This window comes from Pseudorca crassidens, chromosome 5, assembly GCF_039906515.1.
Source record: "Pseudorca crassidens isolate mPseCra1 chromosome 5, mPseCra1.hap1, whole genome shotgun sequence".
In the NCBI taxonomy this organism is placed as follows: Eukaryota; Metazoa; Chordata; class Mammalia; order Artiodactyla; family Delphinidae; genus Pseudorca; species Pseudorca crassidens.
The window spans coordinates 94,618,422-94,646,352 of NC_090300.1; the positions used below are offsets into that span (position 1 = coordinate 94,618,422).

The 27,931-nt window shown below is 36.1% G+C and overlaps 1 protein-coding gene across 1 annotated transcript in view; it reads left to right on the top strand.

Moving 5' to 3' along the window:
- IFT57 (intraflagellar transport 57) overlaps positions 1–26,122 on the top strand; it is a 60,281-nt gene extending 34,159 nt beyond the window's left edge. The window contains exons 7-11 of the mRNA XM_067738966.1: positions 20,014–20,085; positions 20,874–21,005; positions 22,493–22,555; positions 24,365–24,431; positions 25,714–26,122. Coding sequence (XP_067595067.1) covers positions 20,014–20,085; positions 20,874–21,005; positions 22,493–22,555; positions 24,365–24,431; positions 25,714–25,892 — 513 coding nt within the window. The 3' untranslated portion in view covers positions 25,893–26,122. The remainder of the gene's footprint in view (positions 1–20,013; positions 20,086–20,873; positions 21,006–22,492; positions 22,556–24,364; positions 24,432–25,713) is intronic.
- Positions 26,123–27,931: the final 1,809 nt, after the last annotated feature.

Consider the following 27,931-nt stretch of genomic DNA (forward strand, 5'->3'; position numbering starts at 1 on the left):
AGAGAGAACACATTTTGTTCAGATAGATTTTTATAAGGCCATTTCAGGGTCAAGGGTACTCCCAGTTACAAAAGTGATTTAAGAAGGGATTCAGTTTCCAATGTTTTATTTTAATAGAGATTTAATAAATTGTTGTTGAATGAATAAATAATGTAATATGGCCCACAAAGCAAGGAGTGTATCTTTAAAATGATTTGGAACACATCACATTTCCCTAGGATTAAGGCGTATTTTCTCAATACATTTTGATATATTTTCTTGGCAATCATATTTTGTTTAGGTGAATAGTGAATGAAATTGGAATTCTGTGACTGTATACTAACTGAGTAGAGTTAAAAAATGGTTTAGAACTCTGCTGGTTGACAAAACAGAAGACATCCTGGAAGCTACCTTACATAATCTACTCAGTACACATGATTAAAAGTTTAATATTAAGAACATAATCAAGAAATCATATGCAATAAAGATTTGGGGATTAGGCCAGATGAACTGGCCCATTTAATCAAGTTTCTGCTTACTTTTTTCCTACAATTTGTGAGTAAGAACTTCAGAACAAGCTAATAGGTGACTAGACAATACTACTCTTATTAGTATTATAATAATCTCTATAAAAGGGGCTAGAGAGACATCTAGGTAAAAAAAATTCAAGGATTTTTATCCTTGGAGGCTAGAGACAAGCCCCAGAATTATGGAACAAGGTTCTAGGGAAACTTGTCACTCTACAAATGTGGTTGTATGTCTGCTCCCCAAAGTAGCAGCTATACAAAGATTGCTGTTTTCAGTGCCTTGGAAGCTAATTCATACTTCAATTGCCTGGATTTGGGCATGTAGAACTGTATCCTAGAGAAGCTAAGAAGTAGCCTAGACTCCTAGGGCAGTCCTAAAATAAGATAAGGACAACAGAGGTCTTCCTGGACTGTGAACAGCTGTGGAACAAGCTTTATCTGGAGTAAGTGGGCAAATCCTACAGCCTGTTTACAATATATTTACCCAATCATTATGGAGGACAGCTATTATTTGAGTACATTGGGGGTAAATTCTCTGTTTATGTATCTCTCATATGTAAATACATATTAATAAGAATTTCTTTCCTGATTTGATCTCTGCTGGAAGTCATAATTTTCAAAAATGGAATTTTTTTGTGAAAATGTAATTTCTGATTCTTTAGTTTTGTCAGAACAAATTTTCTTCATACAATTAAACATCACTATTATTGCGACTGTAGTTAGAACAACATGTTAAAATAATTGTGTAGTTGGGAACTCTCAAGTACATCTTAGTCCCGTGAGGAAGCAAGTTTAATTTGTTTACTTTCAAGATAAGTAAACTCTTGAAATCAAACATCTCACTTAAAATCTAATAGGATCACACGAGTGTGTGTTTTTTTTTAAGAACTGTCATTGATCTCCACATAGTAGAAGTAACTGAATAAAGAAAGAGAGAATATAAATGTAACTGCTAACCTATACAGTTTTATAAACCAATACTGCAGTAGTCAAAATCCTGGATTCTTAAAGAATCAATGTTCTCCTGATTTGGGGAAGAATTAACTAATTCGGGGTTGGACTCTTAGTCTCATGCCATTCATTACCAGCCTTGACCTTATGAGGATATACTGTGTCATTAATTATACAGTCCATGTTACAGGCAACATTCGAAAATGTCAGATAAAGTTTTGGGGGGGTTGGTATTTTTTCGAATATGTGAATGTCATTTTGAGTTTAGATTTTTGTGGTAAAAATACTGACATAGAGTCCTATTTGATTACTTTTTCAGAATTCTTCTCTAGATAATTTGGTCCTTGTGTCCAGTGTTTCGTAAACCCTTCTTTCTCCTAAGTATTTCAGCTGTAGCAAATGGGAATTACAGCTTTAGGGTCAATTCTTTATTCAGCTTACTTAAGAAAAATAAAATTATACATTGATTTGAGAAAATAAGGGGCTAATGAATAGAGAAATGTTTTTCATGTCTCAGAAATAAAGTAATCTGGTTATACATGTGGTTTCTCACGGACTCATTATCCTCCTTAATCAGGAAGTGTTGACACCAGAATCATGGTTGATCCCATTCTTCCTCAACTCCTAACTACCAAAACCAAACCCTCTCCTTTACTTTTGGACAAAACAATAACCTCTTACTCACTGCAGGCATTTAGGACCTTTCAAGATTTCAACTTCATGTTTGAGGGGGAAGAAAAGGAATTAATTACTTTCAGATCAATGTGTTTTACTGATCACTGTTACATTAATTTTTAAGTAGCATAGAGATGTAGGAGATAAGTAATATAGGGTCAGCACTATTTAAAACAATGATAAATTTCTTTAAAATTACCTTGTGTTAGAAGTAAAAAAAGTCCCATATTTATTTGGCACTGGATCGAATGTTTTGCTTTTTTTTCTTCACAGGTTCATTTTAGTCCTTGTATGCTTCCCAGCAGTGTATTATATTAAAAAAGTAAATCTTCTTTTCCGTTCTTTTTGCATATTATAGTCTGTATGCTTGATGACATCCTGTCATACACCAGTATTTTATTTTGTATATTCTTCATAATGTAATCAGGTTTTTATTGCTAGGCTAGCTTATTCTTGTTTCTGGCACTACTTGTTACTATTACCAGTTCTCAAAGAATGCAAATAAATTTTAATATTAGCTTAAACAAATTACAACTGGGAAAATAAGTATGTTGCCAAAACTGCAAATAATACATTCCACAACTGAAGATAAAGGATTTTTGTCATATGCTGGCTTGAATGGACTGTATTAGCAGTTCCCTTTTTAGAGCTGGGTATAGAGAATGCTCCTGGTGATTACTTCTAGAGTAGCTATATACCCATCTCAGATCTGCCTCAATTTGGAATAATGTATCTGAAGACAGTCAGAAGTTTTGCCAAGAGAGTTGATAAATTCAGCAAAATCCTGGGTTATTAACCAGGTCATTAGCCAATCCTCGTTAAGGCCTCAGTTCTGACCAAGTGAGTAAGGCTCAGGCATCAATTCCTTAGAAGGGCAGTCTGAGGACACCTAAACTAGAGTGGATGTCGGTGCCACCTAATAAAATCGTCTACGAGTATAATACATCCTGGACTTTTTGTTCTTTCCTTTCTTTTTTTTTTACTCTTTATTTCTCTAACTCTTTCCTTTTCTGATTTTTTTTATCTCTTTTTTATTGTTCTTTATTAGACCCCATAGTAGTGCCCACAAGTGTTATATAACTACGCTGGTGGAATTTAACACTAAGAGCAAACATCTGTGATTATACTCACTAGACTTAAATCTGTAACTGGTCAAGAATTATCCTAATCTCTGAGTCTTTTTAAAACACAATTTTGTTGTTAATTATAAAAATAATACAGAAGTAATATTTCAAGGGGAGAGGAGGCAGGTAGTGTACTGTGAATTAGAAGCTAGGGATTGCACATTTAGTCCCACCATCAAATCCTGATTTATTGACCCAGAGTTTCAGAAACTTAGTAGAACTTTGGTAGCTATAAAGACCCAGAGAGGATGGAGCCTATCTCACACACCTTCCCTTGACACCCAAAATTCATATTTCTACCACTTACTAGCTGTGTGATCTAGGGCAAGCTACTATAGCTCTCTGTTCCTCCTTTCCTCATCTGTAAAATGGGACTAATTATATTCCTTACCTCATGGAGGAGTTGTAAAGAAACAAGAACAGTGTCTGACACATAGTTACTGCCTAATAAATGTTAATTATTGTTATGTTACAATATTGTTTTGTAATATTATTGTATTCTATGATAGCTCTCTTAGGTTTGTATCTGTATCAGTATTCAGGAAGAATTTACAAAATTCCTGCCCTAATGCTTCCATCACTTAAGGGAATATTGATAACAATCAGCCTTATATTTTTACCTAGGGTGTAATTGGATTCATATAAGTATCACTTTGGTAAATCTTTCTAATTTTTTCCTTAGTAAAGGTATATATGATATGATGAAAATAATAATAATAAATGATATTTACTAAGTGTTTGCATTGTGCCAAGTGCTGTTCTTAGCACTACGTACATTGACTCATTTAATCCTTTCCACTGCCCTATGATATGCAGGTACCTTTTACTACAGATGAGGAAACTGAAACACAGAGAAGTTATTTGCCTCTGCCTAGTAAGTGACAGATATGATATTTGAACCTCCAACCCAGGCTCTTACCTATTCAATTAGTGACAATATAGCATACTGGTGAAAAGCACAAATTCTAAACTCAGGACACTTGAGTACTCATCTTGAGTCTAACACTTATTAGCGGTTGGAACCTGTGGGTAGGTTACACAACCACTCTGTGCCTCAGTTTCCTCATCTGTAAAATGGAATTCATTATAAAGCTTACCTCAACAAAGTTATTAAAAGTATTAAATGAAAAAAAAAAAGGGGGCTTCCCTGGTGGTGCAGTGGTTGAGAGTCCGCCTGCCGATGCAGGGGACACGGGTTTGTGCCCCAGTCTGGGAAGATCCCACATGCCGTGGAGCGGCTAGACCTGTGAGCCATGGCCACTGAGCCTGCGCGTCCGGAGCCTGTGCTCCGCAATGGGAGAGGCCACAACAGTGGGAGGCCCGCGTACTGGAAAAAAAAAAAAAAAAGTATTAAATGAATTAACATATCTAAAGCACTTAGAATGGTGCCAGAAGAATCACTTAATATATGTTGACCACTATTTCTGTGGGCTTTTATGTATGGTGCTGAGATTTTACCTCTTTTTTTAACATATCATTTCATCATGAGCATTTTCCACATAGCCTTAAAAATTACAAACCATACCTTTAGATGGCTGTCTGTAGTGCTAGAAGGTTACTGTCAGTCTCCAGCTGAGTGCTTGGTAGGGAGATGGCTTGGCCAAGCTCAGCAGGTTGGGGTCAAACCAGGAGCTCTAGGATCTGGGTGGAGAAATGACAGGGCATTGTCCTGCAGGAACTGATGCTTAGGATAGAACACAGACCTTCTTAGGAGAACACAGACCACTAGCAAGAAATGGATCGGCCAGTGGATCATTTTAGAGAACAAGTGATTGTTGAATTTGGAAATCCAGCTGAAAGAGAAAACATGGAGAGCAAGAAGCAGAAATGAAGATTAAATAGAAAATGAAATTTAGAAATCTTGTATACTTACTCATTGCTGCAAGAATGTACAGTCAGACCAGCCTGTAGGTTGTAGCTGCTTTTACCTGTTTTTAACTGTGTGAGGGGCTCTTCCTCAGGGTACTTTATGATAATTATTGAAGGGTAATATTTCCTACTTGATTGAAATATTTTAAATTCCATAATAGTAATTTTTTAAACTTTTAAGTGAGTCAGTTGACAGTTGCTGAGTTGAATAATAAAATGGTTGAAGCTGAGCTGTGAAAGAATTCTGCATGTCCTCTATTTCTAGGGGAATAGAAAGAAAATGTGAATGCATATTCATATAGATTTCACTCTCTGTATTTTTGATTAATTTTGATTGCTAAATAAATAATTAATGCCGTTTCTTGAGGAAAATTATTCTATCTTTTTTAGTTTCTGTTTTACTATTAAAAACAGCAAGCTTTTATTTGGCTTTGTGGAAATAAACAGAAGCCGCCTAAATGAGAACAGGCAGAGGCTATTCAGAGCTTGCCATAGCAAGGGAGTCAGCCATCACTACTTGCGTCGGCAGAGAACTTAAGGCACGCAGGAGAATTTGAAAGACGTGTAGTGGAAAAAAGGGAACGCTTCAAGTATGTTCATATGTGACTAGAAATTTGGAGGTGGGCTCACTAGAAGCAGGGCCTCTCATGTGATTGGTTAGGGGAGGACATTTGGCTTTGTCTAATTGGTCCTACATTGGAAATGCGGGGCGGGGCGGGAGAGTGCGGTTTGAGCAAAAATTGGGGAAGCTGACAATTACAAAGTCCTTGCTACAGAAGTCAGTTGCTACAGAGGTTATATTTGGCTTCCTGGACTAGGTGCCACAGATTGTGGGTCAGGATTCTAAATATTTTGGGTAATGATCTAGCTGTTATCTGTTGTCCATTTGTATGTTCAGTTTCTCAACTTCATTCATTGAACCGAGGGAAAGTGTCTTCTTAAAATGGTCACTCTTATTAATCTTTATCAGGAGAATGATTTTTTTCAAGTCAGGGGTTTTTACAAAGAAACTAAGTAATCATTAATAATATTTATTTCTGTTCCCCAGAATTAAAGAAGAGCAGCAAGCGTGAAATCAGTTTTCAACGAAACCTTACATAGGCCCTTTTTTTTCAATTATGCAGTATTTATTCCTAAAAGATTGTATATTGTAATGATTTAATATTAGGTATATAATGCAATGAACAAATGTTCTATCATGCTTTAATGCCCTGTGGATATTGTAATTAGAATTTTGATTAATGACTTAAATAGACTTTTTTCCAAATTATAATTAAATGTTTCCTGCTTTGTTGTTTTAAAAGATAGTGGGCTAGGTACCCCCTTCATTCCACCAAAATGTCTTTAGTAATTATGTAAATCTTCAGGTTCATTACAAGGAATTTAGATAAAGAGATTATTTTTTATTTAAGGCTTAGGAAGTACTACAGCATGTGTGTCTAATTATTTCAAGCCTTTGCTTCACTGAACTGCTTTTTTACATCCTTAATTGTTCTTCAGTGTCCAACTTTCTGAAGGTTGCAGTTGTAAAAAGAACCTTAAACTTAAAATTTCAACTCTAAGCAATTGGATTTCGTTTTAATGTAAATAAACCGTACAGGTGTTGCCTTGGGTAATTCACAGCAGGAAACCTTTTGGGAGTCTTTCTGCTAAGGATGGAATCATGACAATAGTCTTGAGCCCTTGGGCTGTCTAGTCACTGTGAGAGCTAAAACCTAAGAGGGAATAGAGAGGCCTTCATTAATCAGCAGGTGGAATTCCATTTAAATGAACCTGGGAGGACCACAGAATTGCCATATTAGATCTAAGTCTCTTGAAATTGGAAGCCAAATCATGCAGAAATGGACAATGGTAGGCTTCCTCTTTTCACTCTTGTAGACAAATCTGTATCTGGAAGCAATGGAGGGTATTTTCTTTCATTCCGAAGCAGTGGAAGGTCAACTTGCTTTGACCTTCTGCCATCACTGTGTTTGGATGCAGAGTAATAAAATTTAGCTTTCTAAATATTTCTGACCTGTAGGGGTTTATAAATTATTATAGTTTTGGAGTAAAGAGCATTTCCCAAGACTTGTACTCTGGTTGCCGGATAGGCTATATTGATAGATTTCTTGCAGTCATGAGCAAAAAAGTATAATATATTCTGTGGGCTAGGATACAGGAATACCTTTTACATATATGTTCCTCATAAAATGGAATTCTGCCTGTTATTTAAATAACGGAGAAACCACGTTTATAATTCTTACAGATGTTCTGGTAGACAGACCTTTTGTTGAAACATAGTCACACAATTTCTAAAAAATAAGGAACCAAATTTTTAAAAATCAGCTTTTGCAATTACCAGTAACACATGTAAATACAGGTGGCAATAAGTTGGTCTTCATGAGACTCCATGCAGGAGTAATAGCTCCAGTTACTGTCACAAATGTTTGTAATTGTATCCATTGCTGCGAGACAGTAAATGCTTTTTAATATAGTAAGGCCATAAATGTACATGCTGCTGTTGTTTAAACAAAATACAATTTTCAGCAAATTTATCCTTGAAACACCTGCTGTAATCAGAAAGAGGTGAATGCTATCAAAATAAACTGCCTAAATTAACTAGACACACATACATTTTTAGAGCAGCCGGTGTGATTACTCAACTGCCACGTCGTCTCAGAGAATGAGGGGAAGTATTCACTGATGGACTTTTACAGGCAAGCTTTCTTTAAGGGAGACTACACAAAACAGAATACCGTTTTGGATTTTTGTGTTATTTTTAAAATATGGTGTTATTTGGTGGACTTTAAGTTGTATTCTCAAGGTCAACGTTTTTTTTTTTCCTTTGTAGCATGTAGGTCATGGACAGGGTTGTGGGAAAGAATACTATGCTTAAATTATACATTTGAAAATACTGCATAGGGGTGTAGAAAAACCCAGCCATCCTTAAGCAACTGGAAATGATTTTCAGCTGCTTCTGTCCCAGTCTTGTTGAACATTCAGGGTATTCTGTGTTTAAAGTTAGTTGATGATGCCTTTCTTCCTATTTACCCTGAGCATGATAAATGTTTCAGCTGGATCCGTAAAGGTTTCATTTATCACAAGTTGAAATAGGAGAACAAGTGTTTTTGCTTTAGAGATTACCATCATCTCTAACTAAAGAGCATCAACAGTGGTAGATTTTTAAGGAAATAACCAATAAAGACTGCATGTTATGTAAATGCTAAGGAGGAAAGTTACTAATGCCTCACGGTCGATATACCTCAAATAGACATTTGTGATTGAGAGCATTGAGTTAATATACATTGATTATAATTGAAATTTCTAGCCTAAATACATCATTATTACGAAGTATAATTTCATGTTTCCTTTTACTTAATATAAAATATGAATTGAAGCAGAAACCATGTATCGTATGGACCTCCCTATAAACTGCACTTTTTAATTGCCTTGACTCATTTTTCCAATCAACAGTATTAGAGCGGTTCTCACTATCAGAGTGTTTTATTACAAATTTCTTAATATTTGGACAAATTGTTACCCCCATAGTCTTTTTCCCATTATATGTGATTGTTTCTTTAGGCCAAGGTAGTGACTTAATGTTTCTTAGTTCTTCAGATATGGAGATGACTCCATTTTTTCAGTTTTTGTTTTTTGAGTATCAGTATGAGATCAAAGTTTTGATTAGTAGATTCTCAAAGTTGAGAGGGACTGGCGAGGTCATCTCTTCCAGCTCTCCACCATGGTTCCTCAGCATCCTGTGAAACAGTGACATTCTGAGTTAGCCTAAGGGTGTTCCTGCATTCTCAGAAGGCCCCCAATCTCTGCCTTGCCAAATCTCTTCTCAAGGCTTGCAATGCCTTCTAAAGTCTGGAAAACCTCGCTGGGAAGATTTGTGTGGCCCATAGAAAAGGGGTGTGGATAGAATAAGCATGAATAATAAGTCTGAGTCAACATGTGAAAATGCTTAGTAGCAGATGGTAGTAAAGATAATTTCTGAGCACACATTAGAAATGTAATCATTTTACTAACAAGGTATTTTATGGAGAGATTATGGATCTCCAGTTTCAGTTCAATTACAGGCAGGTGTGAGAATCCCAGTGATTGTTATGATAGCCTTTGCTTACCCTCTATGCACACGTAGTATTTTTGTCTACAAGAACAATATCTAGAAAGCAAGAACTTTCCCGAGGAAACATATGTTTCCAGCTTGATTGCCACACCCCCTGCAACAAACACACACATACAGCATACAGCACACGTACATACTGAACTCTTCCTAGGTCGTATGTCTAGTTATTTGAACACTTATGAAGAAAAATCATGCTCTCACACCACAAAGGTGTATACCACAGAAGACTTTAAGCTGCTGACAATTAAAGAAAAATGTCACATTTAAAAATTTAGGAAAGCCACACTCTGCAACTATCCTGCAACCTGATGGGCATTTTTCATTAAGAAAGTAATCTCATGAAAAAGTTACTTAATTTAATGGACAGTCTCTCTCTTTCTCTCTCACACGTACACACACACAAATACACACATAAATGTGAGCAGTGATGAAGCTGCAAATTAATCTAACAATTAGAACAGGAAGAAGAGATGGCAAAACTGCTTGTGCAAAGTGGCAAAAGGAGGGAATACAAATAATGTTCTGTCATTAGAGAAAGGAGTGTTCTGGGTAGAGGAGGGAAATATGCTGCTCATATCCTTGCAAAGAGAATGATAAATTATTGACCTGTCCCAAAAATATTTGCTACAGTGAGCTTAGACATATGCAACTCCTTCTATCAAGCTGTCTTCTCTGCCTCTTTCATTTAGCCTGATTTCTTGCCATCAGATTTCCAGAGAATTTTATCATTCACTGTGGATGGAGTATTAAACATGTCACAGGAACATCAGTATTCCACAGTGAAATCTTGAGACTGATCGCTTTGGGACTGCAGCTCACCCTTGGCCCTACCTCTCTACCACTGCAGCTACAGTTATCATTTTAATAACTAAGTCTGTCTCCCTGTGGTTAAAACAGAGATGAATTGTCCAGATCCCCTTCCAAACAAGGACTTGCCGCCCAGCCGCAGAGAGTGCGGTCAGCAGACAACCTCCAGCTGTCTGCTCCTTCAGTGCAGAGCTGCCTAACTCAAGGTTGTGCCCTTCCAGGGGAGCCCACATCTGGCTTATGTGAGTTGTTTATAGTTTGTGACTTAAATAATGCTGATTTGAAAAGTCTTGTAGTGTCTTTTGGGAAACGTAAGTACACCTTTCTCCTGCAGTTTCTGCTGAGAGTGAAATTGCTAGGTCATAGTGTCTGCATATTTGAAAGTGGTTACACAAATTTATACTCCTAGCAGTATCTGAAAGTTCCAGTTGCTCCCCGTCTTCATCAACATTTAGTATTGGTTCAGTCGTTTTTATTTTAGTCATCCTGGTAGGTTTGTTGTGATGTCTCACTGTCATTTTAATATGAATTTTCCTGATGACTGATGAAATTGTGCCCCTTTCCATATGTTTATCTGGCAATTGGATATTCTCTTTTGTCTTTTGCTATTGGCTTATCTGCTTTTTCTTTTGATTTATAGAAGTTCTTTATATACTCTGGATATGAGTCCCTTGTCAGATATATGTATTGCAAATATCTACTCTTTAGCTTCCTTTTCACTCTTATTGGTGTATTATGATAAAGGCGGCTTAATTTTAATATACTCAAAATGATCTCTTTTGCAGGGAGTGGAGTATGGCTAATATTTATGCTTTAATCTTTGTTTAAAGAATCTTCGTTTACTCTTTATTTAAGTCTATGTTTAAGAATCTTTGCTTCTCCCGGTGTTATGAACATATTCTCCTGTTTTCCTTTTGATGCTGTATTGTTTCACCTTTTGCAGTGAGATCTACAGTCCATCTAGCATTTATTCTTGTGTACAGTATGAGGGTGTGAGGTAGAACTCAAGATTTATTTGGTTTTCATATGTATATGCAGTTGACCCAGTTTATTGAAAAAGTTATCCTTTTACCAGTGCTCTGCTTTGTCATAAAAAGAGAACATGCTTGTGAGCGTCTGTATCTGGACATTCTGTTCTATTACATCGGGCTATTTGTTTCAGTGGTATCTTTTAGATTTTCTTTTCTGTTTATTTGTTGCTGTTATACAAAAATACATTTCTCTGTGTGTGTATATTTGTATACATCTTCAGCAAACTTGCTAAATTCACTTATTCTAACTGTAAGCCTGTAGATTCTTTTGCATTTTCTGTGTATACAATTATATCATCTGCAAATAACATCAATCTCATTTCTTTCTTTACAAGCTTATCCCTTTTATTTCCTTTATCTTGCTTGAAATACCTAGTCTGTGTTGGTTATAAGTGACATTAGCAGGGGGAAAGCTTTCAGTATTTCAGTTTTACCATTCAGGATGATGTTAGCTTTATGACTTTCACAAATATCATAAGGTAGATTAAGGAACTTTCCTTTGGTTCCCAGTTTGCTGAGTTATTGTTATGAATGGATGTCAAATTTTTTCAAGTGATTGTTTTTTTTTTTCCTTCATCTATTGAGATGACCATTTGACTTATCTCCTCTTTTTTTCTCTCTTGTTATGGTGGATTATAATGGTTGATTTTTTTTTTTTTACTCTCTCCATTTTATTGCTAAACAATCAATATATTTGTTAACAAGCAGTTGACTTTTATGCAATAACATGTATTGTTTGTATGTCAGGCCATAAATGTTATCATTTACAATATAGCAAGGCAAAACCAAAACACAAATAAATGAATTTTTGTTAGAACAAAATATATTAAATATATTCAATAAAAAAGCAAAGTGTTTCCACAAAAAGAACTTTTACTCCCAAATGAGAAAGAAAATTGAAGCATGAAAAAAGCTGAGGAAGGAGAAGGAGGTAGGCTTAAAGCAGACACAGTTTGTCACTGGCTGTGAAAGTTTATGGTGCTGGTTTTTGTATGAACATATGTCTTCAGTTGTCTTCGTGTACTTGGCAGCAATTCCAACAAGTGGAAATGCTAGATTGTATGGTAACTTTATCAACTTTTTGAGGAAATACCAAGTGTTTTCCACAGGGGCTGTACCATTTTACATTCCTACCAGCAAGAATTTAGGATTCCAATTTCTCCACATCTTTGTTAAAACTTGTTAATTTCCTTTTCCTTTTTTTAAAAAAATCACCTTCCTAGTGGATATAAAGTGGTATTTCATTGTGGTTTTAAAACTCTTCCCTGATGACTAATGATGCTGAGTATCTTTTCAAGTACTTGTTAACTATTTGTGTATCTTCCTTGGAAAAAATGTCTGTTTACTCATTTTACTCACTTTTACTCATTTTTTAAATTGGGTTATTTGTCTTTCGTCTTGCGTTATAAGAATTGTTTATATATAATGGGTACTATCCCATTATCAATTATATGATTTGTAAACATTGCTTCCCCTTCTGTGGGTTACCTTTTCACTTTTTTGATGGTTCCCTTTGAGCCAAAGTTTTTAATTCCAGTGAAGTTCAACTTATCTGTGTTTTCTTTTGTTGCTTGTGCTTTTGATGTCATAATTAAAAGACCTTGTCTAATCCAAACTCATGAAGACTTACACCCATTTTTTCTCCCAAGAGTTTTCTAGTTTCAGCTCTTATATTTAGGTCTTTGATTCATTTTGCGTTAATTTTTACATTTTGTGTGAAGTACAGGTCCAAATTCATTGTTCTGAATATGGATATCCAGTTGCCTCATGACTATTTGTTGGAAAGACTGTTCTTTTCCCATTGAATGGTCTTGGCCCCCTTATTGAAAATCAGTTGACCACAGATACGTGGGTTTATAACAGTATTACTCATAATAGCCAAAAGGCAGAAATAACACCAATGTCCATCAATTGATGAATGAATAAAGTAAACATTGTATATCCATACAATGCAATATTATACAGACATGAAATAATATTCAGCTTTAAAAATAACGGAAATCCTGACTTTTGTGACAACATGGATGAAGCTAGAAGACATTATGCTGAGTGAAATAAACCAGACGCAGAAAGACAAACATTGTATGATCTCTGTTATAAGAGGAATCTGAAATAGTCAAATTCATAGAAGCATGTAGTAGAATGGTGGTTGCCAGGGGTTGGGGATAAGGGGAAATGGAGAGAGATGATTAAAGGATACAAAGTTTCCATTATGCAAGATGAATACATTCTGGAGATCTAATGTAAAGCAGTATGAATATGGCTTACAATACTGTATATAATGGTTGATTTTTGAGTATTAAACTAACCTTGCATTTTGGAATAAATGCAACTTAATCATGTTATATTACCTTTTTGTATATTATTGGATTCTATTTCCTGGTATTTTGTTGAGGATTTTTATATCTGTTTACAAAAGATATTAATCTTTAATTTTCTTGTTTTTTAGGTGACTTTGTCAGGTTTTAGTGTAACACTATGCAGTTCTTGTAAAACAAGTTGGCAATTGCTCTCCCTTTTTTTCCTGTTCTCTGGTAGAATTCATACAAGGTTGCTGTTATTTCTTTCTTAAATGTTTGAGAAAATTCACTGATAAAGCCATGTAGGTGTGGCTATTTCTTTGTGAGAAAGTTTTTAATTATATATATATGTTTATCCTAAAATGTTTTAAATATATTTTTTCACTATACAGTTGATATATAAATACATTCTTATAAAAATTCAAATATTAAAGATAAAACTAAAGTCTCCTTTAACCATTGCCCCATTAAAATTTTTAGTTATGGCTTTACTGCATTTCATCAGGGGAATGACATAATATGATATAGTGGTCTTTGCAGGTTTAGGCTCTACCACTGTGTGGGCTTGGGAAGCCTACTTTAAAGTAGCTGCATCTCAATACCCTCATAAAGTTTTTAAGAGAATCGTATGTGATGATGTACGAACAGTGCTGAGCATAGTGCCTGACACTTATGAAGCCTTCCTTGAATGTTAACATGGAAGTTGTTGTTATTAGACTTAAAAAGATATCAAAATGGATGTGAAGTACATAGGATTTCCTCCCCAGAGTGATCTTGAAAATCCCTAGAGAAAGTGAATTCAGAGCTGAAACAAAGGCCTAAGAAAATTAAGGCCTAAGATGATTAAGAAAAAAGGCCTAAGATGATTAAGAAAAAAATGGGTTAGGCACCTTTAATGGAGGGAGCCCATAAAAGCCCTTGTAAATATTTTTATATTCATTAAAATAAAACTGCAAAAGCAGAACAATGAATTAAGATTTCATCACTAATTATTCATAACAGAATTGAGGGAGGAACAGTAAGAATAGAGGAGAAAAGTGGGGTATATGGCAGAAGTTGCATTTTGTGATGGACAGCAATTCAAGGCACGTCAGAGCCTTGGGGCCCTGCGCCTGCCCTTGGGAGAGAGGCAGGGCCCCTGCTGCCAGAGTCAGCTGTGCTCTGGCATGGACTTTTCGTGAGCCCAGGAGAAAACCATCCCAGTACACATGAAGGTGCCTTCCTCAGCTTTTCTGTATCAAGAGTCCTTTGGCACTCTGCCTCTCCACACATAAAGAAGCTCAAACTTGGGTGAAAAAAAACCTGAGAGTTTGACATTTCACAAGTTGTAAATTAGTGTAACTTATACACAGATAGAAGTTCCATTTGCCATGCTTAGCTCATGTTTCAGTCTGTCTTTCCCCTGCAGTTTCAGAGAGGTACTTTAAGCACTGAGCTGGAGATCCAGCCAAAGAAACAAAATGTCTCTGTGTCCACAAAGGAAACTGTTCAGGTGCTGTTCTGTTGAAGGAAAACCCAGAGATCCATATAGTCTTCCAGTCACCTTAACTTCTGCGAAAAGATCTCATACGTTGTGATTTTACAGTATACTGTGAATCACCATCTGCAGAGATGTCATCACAATTCTCCAGTTTCTGAAAAAGGGAGATATATAATTTGGTGCTAAAGAATTTGGAGCCAGGAGGGAAGTTATAGTTCAACAATACCTTTGCCATCTACCTCACAGGTGACAGAGAGAATTACACATGAGAGTTTGTATGAAAGGATTTTTAAAAATAGAAAGTCTAAAGAAATGATATTCTATATCGTTATTAGTCTTCTCATTTCCATAGAGAGGAAATGTGCTAGATTAGGTGAAAAACTCAACTTCAACAGAGATCAGAAATGATGCTTAATAGACACACACGTAGAGCACTTTGGGATAGGTGACTAGTAACCTCCAGTGGCCCATGTGGTCTCACTTGATATATAACAAAAAGAATTCTTGGTTTACCTTAGATACTCTTTGGTAGTTCATTTTATCATAAAGAAAAGCAGCATATAATATGTGGGAAAAGCACTGGTATGGAGTGCTTTCCGCTTTCCAGACATAAAACTTTGGAAAGGTCATTTAACCTATCTGATTCTTTTTTGTCCCTCTAAATTGTGTATATATACTCAGTTTTTTGGTATAACAAACCACCCCCAAATCACAGTGGTTTACAATAAGAATAGCATACATTTATTCTCACTCAAGATACACATCTGCCAAAGCGTGGCACAGCTGTGGCTCTATTCCAGCTATGTTCCATGTTTCATATTTCCAGACCTAAAGGATAAACCCCTCTGTGGGGCATGCCTATTATCATGGCTGAAAGAAAGGGCAAGAGAGCTGGTGGATGCCTCTTACAGCTTCTGCACAGTCCTGGCATAGGCCATGTCCATCATCATTCTACTGGCCGAAGAGAAGCACATGGCCAAGGCCGGCATCACTGGAGCAGTGAAGTGCAGTCCTCCCACAACCAGCCAGCAAGTCACATAACCCTCTTACAGGGAAGGATAGTGGTGAAAAGGAAGGGATGAGAATATGTACTTAGTGCTCCAAATCTTTGTGAGTCTCAAGTAAGGAAAGATGTTTAAAAGTGCATTGTAACCCAATGGATTCTCTCTTATTTAAGAATAGTTATTATTAACAGTTCCTTTTACTGTTACTTATTTGGAGGATCAAATCCTTACATATCATTAAAACCTATATTCTCCATTCTTACCACAAACGTTTGTAAAGTTTTTAACCATCTCAGTTGCAGTTTTTTAAAAGCTGTGTATTCATGTCTTTAAACTGTTACAAGTACAGTCATTTATGTTCTCTGTTATAACCCCTTTAGGAAACGTCTTGGGCACCCAGAAAGTTTTTGACATTTTTTCCCCGGATGATTAAAAGTGACAAAATTCTCTTATAGGAAATTTGGAAAATGTTGTTAGGATGAGGAAGAAATTAAAAACACCAGTATTCAAATCCCTGTGTTAATACACACATACAGATATACACAAATATTAATTTTTACTAAATTAGACAGCTAATGAATATACTCTTTGGCAGTGTTTTTCCACATTACTGTATGTTGTTAACATGCATTTTTTCTGACTATGAAATATTTTGGGGAACATGAATTTAACATTTCAATATACAATACTAATGTATTTAATATGCAATCATATAGAATTATAAAATCCAGTAATAAAGCGATCACTTATGAAACCACTACCCAACTTGAGAACTAGACCATTACAACATCCTGGAAGTTACCTATGTGCTGCTCTGCGGCTGCCCCTTCCCACCTTTAGGTAACAACTGTCCCCTGGTTTGTGTACTGTCATTAGCTGCTGCTGCCTCTTCTTCTTCGTGTTTGTGTGTGTGTGTGTGTGTGTGTTTTCACATATGTGTGTATCTCCAAACAGTGTGTATCCTTGAGTTTTACTTTGAGCTTTATAAAAACGGTATCATACCCCATTATTTTTAGGGATGAAATGAACATTACAAAATTAGTTGAAATTGTCCTCTACTGTTAGATAGAGAGTCTTCTGCTGTTTTACACAGAACTTGTACATTGATCTTTGTGTGTATCCCCAATTATTTCCTTGGAAATAATTTCTAGAGGTGAAATTGCTGGGTTAAAGGGTAAGAACACTTTTAAAGCTTATATAAAAATAGCTGTACATCAGGAAGTGTGTCCACTTAGAAGATTTTAATGAAACAAACATTCAGATTTGCCTGATGGACAATTATAAATCATTACTAGCTTTCCACTTTGAAAGGCAATAAGAATACACAGTGTTCCAGTGGCTTATCAAATTAAAAAGTGCAAAACCAAATTCCTCAATAATTCAGACTCCCTGAAATCTACTCTGTTCTTGTCACACTGTGATATTACTATCCTCTCAGTTCCTCAGACTAGAAACCTTACAAACATCTTCTCTCTACTGGCCCACCTCCACTTCAGCCACCCCTCACTTCCCCTTAGTCAATAATCAAGTGCTGCTAGTCTGTGTCTGCAATGTCCCTCGAATCCATCCTTTCCCTTCCATTCTTACAAGCGCTGCTCTAATTAACCCCTGCTAATCTGTCATGTGGACCGTGACACAACCTCCTAACTGGTCTGCTATCTGTCTTCAGTCTCTTGCCTTTCTAATCAGTCCTTCACTCTGTACTTTCCCAAAACACAGACTTGTCTTTAAAACTGAAACCAAAAGTCGTTGATAGCTCTCCATTATCTACAGGATAAAATCCACACTCCTTAATTAAAGCCCTTGATCTAATTCAACCTACCTCTCCAGCTTTGTTTCCTTGTGATTCACCTTCCACACCCCACCCCAAGAACTTTTTGTGTTATATTCTAGCCAGCCTAGGCTGCCTGTTCCCTATATACTTTCCTGTTTTTCTTTGTTCTTGTTACTCCCTCAGCCTAAAATACCCTTACTCTCCCCCTCCTTTCCAGTGTGTTGAAATGCTACTCATACTTCAAGGTGCCACTGAAATGCCAGCTCCTCCGTGGAGCTTACCATCAACGTAAATTATCATAGTTATACTTCTTAGATGAGTCAGGCATGTTTTCTTCTCTCAAAGTACTTTGAATATCAAAACATGAAAAAAATACATTTTTTACATTTGCTGGATAGAAAATAATGCTGCGTAGAAAAAGCAGAACACAAACTATTTTAAACACATCAATTACAATAAATTTTAAAACTATATATGTATAGATATATATATATGTGTGTATGTTTATACATTTATATATGTATATATACACACATATACATATATATCGATTGACAGAGACAGAGACCGTTAGGAATACTTGAGTTTGGTGTTTATTAAGCTTCTAAAATTCTTTTTGGAGTCAGGCAGGATGAGTACTTCTTTAAAAGATTAACATAATGATACTTGTTAGGTTTATTATCTTTCATAAAGATGCTTGCTTGGGCTTAAGCAGGTTTCCATTTTGAAGCTTAACCATATTAGGTCTCGTCGCAGGAGGCCAGCCAGTTGCTTCTCCTTCCTGTTTCAGTGTTCACCGGCTGAGCTGGAGGGGCCTGTTTCCTGGCCGCATCTGTCTAGCCGTAGTCACAGGTGGTGAACAGTCCCCTCAACTGCAAAATGAAGGCATTGCTTTAGATGACTGTTAGACGGATGAGTAGGTGATCTTCAAGGTCCTTTCCACGCTCTGTATTCTGAGATACTTTCCGCTCATGAGACAGAAAAATGCTTAAGGACAAAGGAAAGTGCTGTTTGTTCTCTGCTCTAGCTCTTTCACTGGTGTCACGCAGCCAATTCCTCCTTTTATTAACTCTGAACTGCCAAAAGGTACTGCATGGGAATTAGTGCATTTGGCTTCTGATCCAGGTGTACCACCACCTCTGTGGCCTTGGGTGTGCCCCTTTCTGTCGCTGGGCCTCTGTTTGCCTATCTCTGCAATGATGAAGGTCAGGCTAGATATTCTTTGAGGTTCTTTGCAGCTGTAATGTAATTGTATAATTGGTATGTGTGAAGTACCCAAGGATTTTTTTTACCCTATGGTCACTGGCCCACGTTGCAAAGTTAAGAAGTCAGTAGAATGGGATTATTCACAAAATTGTTTTTCCTTCACTAAATAGTGTAGATAGCAAAGTGGAGCGTCAGGGCATGCAAGCAGATGTGTGTGATTGAGGGATATCCTGGCTCCATCACTTACTCCAACTCACCTTAATATATTTTCTCTTCTGATGAGTATTTCTCAAGTCTTAAAATTGTTACCTTTAGTAATGTAAACCAAAACATTTTGAGGATCTTTTGTAGGAAATTAAAATGTTAGATTAGAGAGTTCAAATATGCACACAGGGCTTCCCTGGTGGCGCAGTGGTTGAGAGTCCGCCTGCTGTTGCAGGGGACACGGATTCGTGCCCTGGTCAGGGAAGATCCCACATGCTGTGGAGCGGCTGGGCCCGTGAGCAATGGCCACTGAGCCTGCGCGTCCGGAGCCTGTGCTCCACAACGGGAGGGGCCACAACAGTGAGAGGCCCGCGTACCGCAAAAAAAATATATATATATATATATATATATATATATATATATATATATATATATATATACACACACAAATTCAGATCGGTCTAGCAGTAGTACAATACATCTCAAATATATGAACTCTAACTATCATTACAGACTTCTTTTCTTAAGAAAGAGATTCCAAAGTCCAAAGAAGCGTCCCACTTTAATTTCAAGGGACAAGCTAATATTTGATATATGTTACTTGATTCCAGAGTTGCTTCTGGCAAACATAATTGTTACTGTTTAAACAGGTATTTTTTTCTAGCAATTAGAATTTTTTTCATTTTGATGGGTAGTCATAACTATTAACCACCAGCAGTGCAGGGATAATTTACATTCAAATTGTGAGACATCACTCTGTGAATACATAAAATAATTTAGATTTATTTAGAACCTTTTATCGTAAAGTGCTCTACACACATTTCTTTACAATCTGATTGCAAGCTATATATAGGACTCTCCTACCTGAAATAGGGCAGCAACCAAAGTAATTAAAATAAAGGATACAACTTCAAAAAAGTAGTGGAAATGTAGTATGTTTTACTTGTTCCTGTATGCTCTTATGCCTATAGGATTGGAGAATCCATGTTGACCAAATGCACCAGCACAAAAGTGGAATTGAATCTGCTCTAAAGGAGACCAAGGTATGTGAATTACTTCAGATGAGTACATGAGTACATTTACTCATCTGTGTAATACCTATTAAGAGAGAACACGAAAGGAAAAAAGACCCAATCCTTGCCCTTGAGGAGTTTCCTGATTGAATGTACCATATTATGTTTCAACAGCCCTAACACTTAAACCAACTAAAGAAAGGTAACTGTATAAAAGCAATATGATATATACCTAGTATATTATTACATACTCTAGATATATAGGTAGGCACATTAGAATCATTTCATCATTCTTTCCCCACTGAATCTCAGGGGATAACAGCATCAGCCCAGCAACGCCTAGAACCTACAGCTTCCCAGGCTTGCTGCCCTGCCAGAAATAGGGACTTTTGGAGAATACCACAAAGAAGCAAAGCTGGAGTAAGAAGTTATGGGTCCCAGCCTAGAGCTATAAGTTTAATGATCTACTTCCAACTGGAATATTCCAGTCATCTTTGAATTGTGCTATAAGAAAATTGTGTTATTCCCTTACCTACTTTGATTGTGGACTTTATATAAAGCACATTCCACTCACATATATTTTAGATTTGCGTAAGGACAAATAAATTGACTAACACTACCAGGTGCTTTTTTATTTTAACATTCTGCAAAGTGTGACTAAAATAATTTTCATTACAGACTTTTTTGTTGCTGAAAATTTCAAACTACTTTTTCATTGGTGGTTGAGAATTTGTGAGATGAATTGAGGGAGATTTAACCCATTTAAAACTACTTTTGAAGAATATATTTGTGAATTCTCTGTCTACTAAAATTTCTAGGGACTTTTGGACAAACTTCATAGTGAAATTAGCAGGACTCTGGAGAAGATTGGCAGCCGGGAAAAGTACATCAACAATCAGCTTGAGCACTTGGTTCAAGAATATCGTGCAGCTCAAGCCCAGCTGAGTGAGGTAACTGAGGAATGATATCCAGGGTTCATTCCAATTAATGACCCTAATCCCTAAACTTGACACAGCACTTTTTTTTTTTTTAAGTTTTTGGCCTCACCCCACTGCATGTGGGATCTGATTTCCCCGACCAGGGATTGAACCCGCGCCTCCTGCACTGGAAGGCAGAATCTTAAATCACTGGACCGCCAGGGAAGTCCCGACACAGGACCTTTCATTTGAGAATCATGAAATACTTTTCACAAACAGCAGCACATTGATTCTCTGCCCACTTTAGGAAGCAAATACAACTTGTCATCTCCATTTTACATGTGATAGAAATTATCTCCTAGAAGTCTTTAAATGTATTTCTTCATTTGATTTAAGTAAAAGAAGTCATATTGCTGAGAAACATGGCTTAGAACAGGAACAGAGTGTCAGGACACCTGGTTTTGTTTCTAAGTCTGCTGTTAATTTACTGTCTGAGTAGGAGGAAGTGGAATAGTATGCATTTACATGTGTCAGGGAGAAAAGACATCCTTGCCATTGTGGCTTACAACCACATAATAAGGAATATGAAAGCAAGACACGTTCGAAGGCAAGCAGTTTAATTAAATGAGCAAATTTTTTAATCTTTTCAAAGTTTTAGAAATTCTACCAAAATAAAATAAAACCTTCAGCCTTTGAAAGCAGCAGTGCTTTGTTCCAACAGTAGGGATCTAAAGGCTTTCCTTTGGGATTTATGCCCCCTCTTCCCTGATGTTGAGGAAGACTACTAATGTCTTCCTCAACAACTGCGAATGTCAGTTGAAGGCATATTTTTTTCTTTCAGCAGACAAGGTTAGAAGGAGAAAAAAATGGAAATAAACTTGAGATACTTCCATACTTTCAGAAGTTCTCAAAGACCAAGCAGAAAGTAACCTTCACTGTTTTATTATTTGTTTAATTAGTTATTCACACATATACACGTCTATTTGCAAATGTTTTTCCTTCTAAAATGTATAAAAAGTCTCTGATTAAAGCCACCCTGTATCTCTCAAACATTGATATTAAATAATTGATTAAGTTCGTTCCCAAGGACATATTCCATATTGTCATACTGTTTGTTAATCCTTATTACTTACTGACTCTGATGCTGTATTATGATTTATTTTTTAGAACATGTTTTCTCTGCATAGCACGCAGATTAGATCGACCAAGAGCCGTTGTCTAAACTGTTTAGGAGTGGCTGAGGACAGTTTTTATTGTGAACCATGCCCCTGTGAGTTACACAATTATTATATGAAGGTTAAGGTAGTTCATCGTTGTATAGTGCTCTTGTTAAATACATGGTGCCTATGAGGGACATAAAATAGCTACCGTTAAAATGTCACTTTTCACAATAGTATTCACAAACAAGGAGGGGCGTTGTCATAAAATGATATGCAAAAATTACAAACACAACGAGGTCATATTTAAGTCATGGGCTTCTGTTTTGAACTTGCCATTAAACAAAATGTTTTCTCCCTCAGGCAAGGGAGCGTTACCAGCAGGGAAACGGTGGAGTAACTGAAAGGACCAGACTCCTGTCTGAGGTACATACTGTGTGCTCCTGCCAGATTCTCACCTGTCAGCGGGGTACCATGGTTCAGAGCCATGAATGGTTTAATCTGCTACTGCTGTGGGTTGTTTCCTCTAGTAATTGCCTCCTGTGGCTCTTAAATCCTTTCCTTCAGGAGAAAATCCCTAAATTGTCTTATCAGTGAATCAATTACCTATTTATGTACTACTTGTTTCCACAAAAATGCCTGAAGTTGTTTTACTAAATGTAACATAACACATGCTCATAATATTAGCACATTTATAATCTTCCTTAATCTTTTTTAAAACATAATTGTAATTAATATATAGAAGAGTAGGTAAAGCATTGACTTAAATGTCTTATAATAAATTTTAATGTTAGTCTTTAAGATATAAGATTTGTTTTTAGTGCTTGTTGTTAGTAACTTGTGTGTGATCCTGCGTATTTCTCTGTCCACAAATTGGGAATGGCTTGTAACCCTTTCCCTTCTAAAAACTTACAGAATATTTACGTATAGTGTATTTATTTTCATCATCTTGCAGGAGATGTAAGACCTAACATATAACATACTACATGAATTATATTAGTAATACATATATATTATATATTAGATCTTACCCATGTATATTTATATATGTATATTAATAATATATACTCCCATTTTTCACTGAAGAGCTGAGAGGAAAAAAAACCTTACAACAAGGTCAGTAGCCAATATGGGACTAAAGTCCAAGATTATCTTTGGATACAATCAAGTATAATTGTCACAAACTTTTCTGTATAATAGAATTAAGCTTCTTTTATGGAGATTATTTGAAGAGTAAATAGTTATTTTAAAATACTAAAAATATAACTTTAGAAATATTTAGACTCTAACCCCGTGGTGCTTCTAGGCAGATAAAACATTATACAGAAGTAAAGTGCTCACTTATGTTAGGTAAATTAACACTTGAAGGGAGTCCAGGGAACCATTTAGTTCTTTTGGAGTATGTAGTTATCCCCAGTTGTAACATTTCAGGTGCCTGAAAGAAGTTAATTTGCTTTTACTTGGATGAGCACTTTATTCCCAAGGAAGTTTTTACTCACCAGCATGATAAAAATAAAGCCTACTAAGTTACGATTATGGTTTCATTCTAGATCATATCAAAATTTTTCAATTTTTAAAAGATATTTTCTACCTACATTTATGCTAGTTTGGAATTTATAGAGGCTATAGGAGTATAATTTTGAGTATGATATAGAGTACAGATTAGAGCCAATATAACAGCCCAGTGTGCCTCTTGGAGTTCATGGATTAGATAAAGTAAAGCAGTTAGAATATTTTTATATATACCCATATGGTATAAACGTTATTTTTAGTGTCCTGTAGAGGAAAAGGTGGCATATTCTCTTATAAAACTGTAATATTAAAGATACGTAGTAAACTTCTAGAAATTTAAAATCTTTTTAGGATGTTTGTGCTGTTTTAGTTAATAACTGATCATTAGAGACTGGCATGGTAGATGCTATGAGATAACTGCAAAGCTTGAGTGCTTGATGCCTAAAAAAACAACTTGATCGTTTTTATTCTATCATGTTACAACCTGAGACAGTCAATAAAAGAATAATTTGGTGAAGTTTAACAATAGGAGCACTCTCAGAAGATAAAAAGCTTTTCATGTCTGCATACTTTATTATTCAAATTATGTCCAGAATACTGCTAATATCTTTGTATCCCTTTATGTATGTATTATATCTGAATTAATTTTTTAATACATCATACAAAAATTTTGAAAGTTTATTAAAATACAGTGCTCATGAAAACTTTTGTTTTCAATGAAAGGTTACAGAAGAGCTAGAAAAGGTAAAACAAGAAATGGAAGAAAAAGGCAGCAGTATGACTGATGGTGGTAAGTACACACTCATTTTAAGAAGAAAATGAGCAAAAGAAGAATATATCTTTAAGAAATCTATTTTTTAAAGAGGTATTAATAAATAGGAAGGCTGCTTTTTAAAATGAATTTGTTTGAAGGGGAGGTACATGGTGCAAAAATGAGGTCTGATAATCAGTATACTGTTTTCCTTATAAATGAACTGAGAAGAGTCGTAATTTTTTTTTACTATCATTTAGGATTTTTTAAAAAATTCAAACTGTATTAATTCAGAAATAGAGTAGGAGATAGTTAAATATGCACTTTGTTATGCCAGTTTAAAAAAATAATATTTTGTTCTGTTTTCATCAAATGAGCTTCATTATTCCATTTTATGTACAAAAAAAGCACTAAGTGTACGCCCAAACAGCGCAAAGGTGGTGATGTGATGACCTTTTTTTCCCCTCTTCCCTGGGGAAAGGTCAAAGACTGGGCAAGGGTCAAATAGAGAAGAATTAATAATCCTGCAGTAATCATCCTCTGTTGTGAGCTAGTTACTTTGACATGGCCCAGTGGTGATTGCCTAAGGCCCTTCGTTGCTCTAGAAAGATTTTCTAGAGTTCTAACAGAATATACTGAGTGATCTTTCAGAAGGTGATGTATAGGGGGTTTGTAGAATGTTTGAATGAGCCATTAGCTATGTCTTAAAGGTAGTTCTTCCTTCTCTTTTTCTTCCATTGTATCCCCTTTTCCTTTAGATAAATATACTAGCCCCTTAAAAAATATTGAAGACGTTCTTGGGCTTCCCTGGTAGCGCAGTGGTTGAGAGTCCGCCTGCCGATGCAGGGGATATGGGTTCGTGCCCCGGTCCGGGAAGATCCCTCATGCCACAGAGCGGCTAGGCCCGTGAGCCATGGACGCTGAGCCTGTGCGTCCGGAGCCTGTTGCTCCGTAACGGGAGAGGCCATAACAGTGAGAGGCCCGCGTACCGCAAAAAAAAAAAAAAAAAAAAAAAGTGTGTGTATATATATATATATATATATATATATAGAAGACATTCTTAAACACACCTTTAGCAACTCTTCCTCTAGAAAAGAAAGGAAGTTCAGCCTCAGTACCTCAAATGCTGCATCATTTCCCAGCCTAGAAATCTCAGGTGTTTAAAATGCCACAGCAAAACTGTGTGAATGTCAGTAAATTGTTGGCTGTGTTTTTAACCCCACTTTTGGCTTAAGACAAAGTGAGGAAAATGTCATACCATTCTGTAATACACTGATACTCCAAATGAACATTTTTATTCCATGTTACTTTCATTCTGCAGCTCCTTTGGTGAAGATTAAACAGAGTTTAACGAAGCTGAAGCAAGAAACTATTCAGATGGACATTAGAATCGGTGTTGTGGAACACACATTACTCCAGTCAAAACTGAAGGAGAAGTCCAACATGACCAGGGACATGCATGCCACAATCATTCCAGAATCTGCAATAGGCTCTTATTAAAACATACCGTTTTTCAGGCTTCTGATTAGTTTTTTTATATCAAATCATATTTCATGTTGCATAGACTTCAAAACAGTTATTCCTTTAAAAGCATGTTGAACGGGTATTTTTTACATATATACACACATATTGTATGTGTGTATACATACAATGATGATTATGGATGGTCAAAGCCTTTGAATTGAATATAATATTTAATAAAGTAATGAAAAATTCTCACTTTCAAAGAAGCTTTCACTAATCATTACATGTGTTAAAGCCCCCACCTGGTGGCTCACTGTCCTTATGGTTCCGTGCACTTGAGGAAGAGGTACATGATGCCAAATGTGTAGGACCCGTGCTTTCTGCAGGTGCTGCCGCTGCTGTCAGCACATGGACCTTTGACATAAGCCTGGCCCCTTCCACTGGATCCACACACAAGTACTTCTGCACCCAGAGGCAGCCAGTGATGGCTGGGGATTCTTTCCAAGAACCCAAACTACCCTTGCCTCAGCATTATGGTTACCTAAAATTACATTTTTTAAAAAGAAAGCATCAGAAAAATCTTCAGTATCTTTATTAACACTTGAAGTCTATTATTTATCACGAGCATTTCATGACTAAACTGATTTTATATCTTCTATGATCTAAGGCCACCTAATAAAAAATAAACATTTCTGTCATGTTTGGCTTTGCTCCTATAGTGATGAAAATGTATATACATTTCTCAGTTCTACTTTTTTCTATGGTATCAGCTATACTAAAGAATCATGTTGTAGCAGAAGGAGAGACAGCAAGTCATGTCAAGATCAACCTGCTGATGCTGGTGATCTTTACTTACATGTATTACTGAGCAACTTTCTAGTCTGGGATTTCTAAATTGGTGAAATAAGCAATATTAAAGTGACCAACTTGGAACTGGGGGAAACTGGTGAGATGCACTCAAACCACAAGATAGTCCACATTTATTTTTTGAAAAGAAGGGGGAAAATAAATTTACCTAGTGATAAATTTTGATAAGAATACATATATATACAACAAAACTAATAAAATCCCTTTCTCATTTTTATCTTAATATTTTATCCCCACCCCAATTTCTTTTTTTAGCCATTACTTTCACCCTCACACACACAAATCTTTTTCTTTCCTTCATACTCTCTCTAGTTCAAGACTGAGTTTAGATAAAAGAAAATCAGTATGTGTAAACTATTACACAAGAGGGTGGCAATCGATACAATGGCAAAGTCAGTTTATTTAATTTGGGATAACAGGCAGTTTGAAAAAGTTCAAAATTTTTCCCTTCCTGTATGGTCAGAGGAAGGGGCAGAATAGAAAGTGTGAAACCTAACCTTTGGACCCACAAACTAACAGTGATTCCCCTGGAACTTATTTGCATAGGTATTGTCAGGGCTGAGTAGTTTTGTGATGAATTCAATTGATGCAGAGAACCCTTCTAGATAAATCAGAGCTCTCCACAAAATGTACTTTTGCTTGGAATCAAAGTGCACTCTTCGTTTCATGCAAATTCAGTAATCTAAGAACTCTTCCAATAACTACTGTAAGCAACCTATTTTTACTTCCTTTGAAATAACCCAGTTTACTCGGGTTGGGTTGGGGGGCCCTCCTCTCTGTTTCCATAGAGCACTGTGAATAACTCTAATACAGAACTTATTGTACTATATTGTAATTATTTTTTCCTCAACTGTCTCTAGTAGATTGAGCTGCTTGAGGACAAGGAGAAAGTCTTTTTCATTTCCATATTCCTAGCCAAGTCCTAGCACATAGGGTGTGACTTAGTAAGTGAATGGGTAGATGACTGGAATTATGCAGTTCCAGAATATCTTGTAGCTGCTATTCTACAGCAGGTGAATTTAATGTCTTCAAGTCTATGAGATTTGACACAGTTTCAAGATAGTAATTATAAATGATGGGTCCAGGACTGGAATTGGCAGCATCAGTATGAACTCATAGGTTTTTCATACATATAGATGAATAGAAAATATAAATACTTATAGATACAGATATGCATATACACATATACATGTATTTACTAGTTCTGT